At 37.1% G+C, this 2,391-nt stretch overlaps 1 protein-coding gene across 1 annotated transcript; it reads left to right on the forward strand.

Annotated features, from left to right (window-relative positions):
- The first annotated feature begins 93 nt into the window (after positions 1-93).
- On the forward strand, positions 94-981 carry LOC112524963 (probable membrane-associated kinase regulator 6). Its single transcript, XM_025134908.1, has one exon. The coding sequence runs from the start codon at positions 137-139 to the stop codon at positions 731-733; it is 597 nt and encodes a 198-aa protein (XP_024990676.1). The 5' UTR covers positions 94-136; the 3' UTR covers positions 734-981.
- The last annotated feature ends 1,410 nt before the right edge of the window (positions 982-2,391 follow it).

A 2,391-nucleotide genomic window follows, 5' to 3' on the forward strand; every position in this document is an offset into this window, starting at 1 on the left:
ATATATATATATATATATATATATATATATATATATATATATATATATAGATATATAGTTTAGGTTCAGGATATCTGATCAAACGTATCCACCAGACTTTGAATAATTCATTCACACTTACTTAGGTTTATCCTCCATGGAAACACTCTCTGTTGAAAGCTTCTCCTATGGTTGGTTGGTGAACCAAAATCCCCCTCTTGATATAGCCGATGATGCTTCTTTCATCGAGATGGATCCTAATCTTTCGCCCTCGAAAAGATTTCTTGTTCATCAGGATTTCGATTTCGATCTCCCAACTTCCCAATCCCCTACCAATTTTGTGGATGCAGATAAGCTAATCTTAAATGGTATTCTGCTTCCTGTGAACTCATACGATGCTCATTCTCCTGCTACTTTCAACTCTATTCCGGTTTCTCCTGTCTCTTCAATCACTCAACGGGACGTTCCTTTGTATCGTAAGAGTCGTTCTTTGTCGTTACGTAGGTGTAATAGACTGCCAAAACGAATCATACAGAAGTATATGGATTTGGTTAGGCCACTTTGGTGTAGAATGAGACGGGGAAGGTCTGATAGTAGCAGGGTGCAAGGCGTCGAAAATTGGGAAGGTTCAACCGCTTCCGCTCCCAGGAGAAGTGAAGCGTGTTGGGCGGATCATCGTCGAAGATCTTGCGACTCCGAGAGCTCTATTCATGAGGCAGTTGTTCATTGCAAGAAAACCATCGGTATGACTTGAGAGTTTCGGTAACCACGGGTGTCTGGTCCAGCTTACGCGTACCTCAACTAATCCAATGAGTCTTAAAGTTAACCGTGAGATAAACCCTCTAGTGTTCCTGAAGAGATTTGAGTCCGTGACCTCAGGTCCTATGAGTTGAGCTACCCGGTTACTTAGAGTGTTCTTTCTTGATGTTAGTTTGTAAAGTCGTGATACATTTAAGGAAAGGTGTCTATTGCCTTCATGTTGCAAAAAATGCTTATTTTACGGTAGCGAGGATTGCATCACATGTATTGTTAATGTTGGGAGAGTTTTTTTACATGAAAAGATTTTATATTCAATCGTTGTCACGTAAAACGAAAAACCTAAAGGTTATATGATCATGTGGATGGTCTTTCATAATTCAAATATATTATGGTTTAAAACCCTTGAAATTAGCATAAATCCGGAGATTCCCAAATAGGTTAACCTTTCAAAACTGATTTGAGAGGATGATCAGCCACACTGGGACTGAGACACGACCTAGACTCATACGGGGTGTGTAAAGCATACTTGTAACTTGTAAGTGATAACTATGGGCACGGCCACATGGAAGCCCATTTGGGCTTGGGCTTCGCTTGAGTTGTAAAAGAATTATTTAGGCCCATCCCATTAATCCTCGACTCCCGTTCACCTATGATGAGGCGACTAACGCCTTCCCTCCGTCTCAAATAGACGTCAACAGAATTCACACACGAGCCGTCTCCTTTTCGACGGCCCACAGGTAGTTATAATTTGTTTGATTCCATATTATTTTATCATGAGAATATAAAACCTAAAGACTACATGTTCATGTGTGTCGTTTTTAATGATTTAAGTTTATCCCGTCACACCCCTTATCCCTCCGACTTTGATGACCATTGTACGATTACCTGATTGCATCACATGTATTTTTTCCAGATGTTTAGATTTTTCTATTCCAAATGGTTTTGTATTCAACGTTATCACGTAAAACAATACATAAAAGCTACATGACCATGATGGTCTTTCATAATTCAAATGTATTCAGGTAAAATACCTCTCGAATGTAACGATGTATAAAACACACACGCATAACTAGGGGCAAAGCCACATAAAGGTCCACCTCGGTTTGGTCTCTTACCAAGCTGTATACGAAAATTTAAATAGGCCTATCTAACTACCTCCCTGCCTCCTCATATAGATGTCAACGAAATTCACACACATACCGGTCTTTGTTTGTTGTTGCATGCTTATGTTCGCTGCTAAACACATATTCTGCACATTGCTAGTTATAATGTGTATGATTTCATATCGTTTTATCATGTGAATATAAAATCTAAAAATTACATGATCATATGTACCGTGTTATTTATTCAAAATTTTCCGACAAAAAAACTCAAGTTTGATGATGTGTAGAAGCACACTTATATCTTGTTTGATTAAAAATGCTCGTTGTAGGATATGAATGATTGCATCACATGTATTGTTTTTGCTAGAAATTCTTTTTGTAGGGGGTGTTTGGGATTGTTTTGACTTATCCTAGTTTTAAATATATTATGGTAAAATAGAACCAAAAAAATGCATCTTGAAAAATTAATCAATTATTATATTTTAAAATATAATTGAAACTAATCTATAATAATATAATATATTAACCAATATAAATAAAATGGTAAAAA

This window comes from Cynara cardunculus (assembly GCF_001531365.2).
Source record: "Cynara cardunculus var. scolymus isolate 2C chromosome LG 1, CcrdV1, whole genome shotgun sequence".
In the NCBI taxonomy this organism is placed as follows: Eukaryota; Viridiplantae; Streptophyta; class Magnoliopsida; order Asterales; family Asteraceae; genus Cynara; species Cynara cardunculus.

What these genes read in the sequence shown, in the direction of transcription:
- LOC112524963 (XM_025134908.1), top strand. Translation starts at nt 137, where the DNA reads ATGGAAACACTCTCTGTTGAAAGCTTCTCCTATGGTTGGTTGGTGAAC.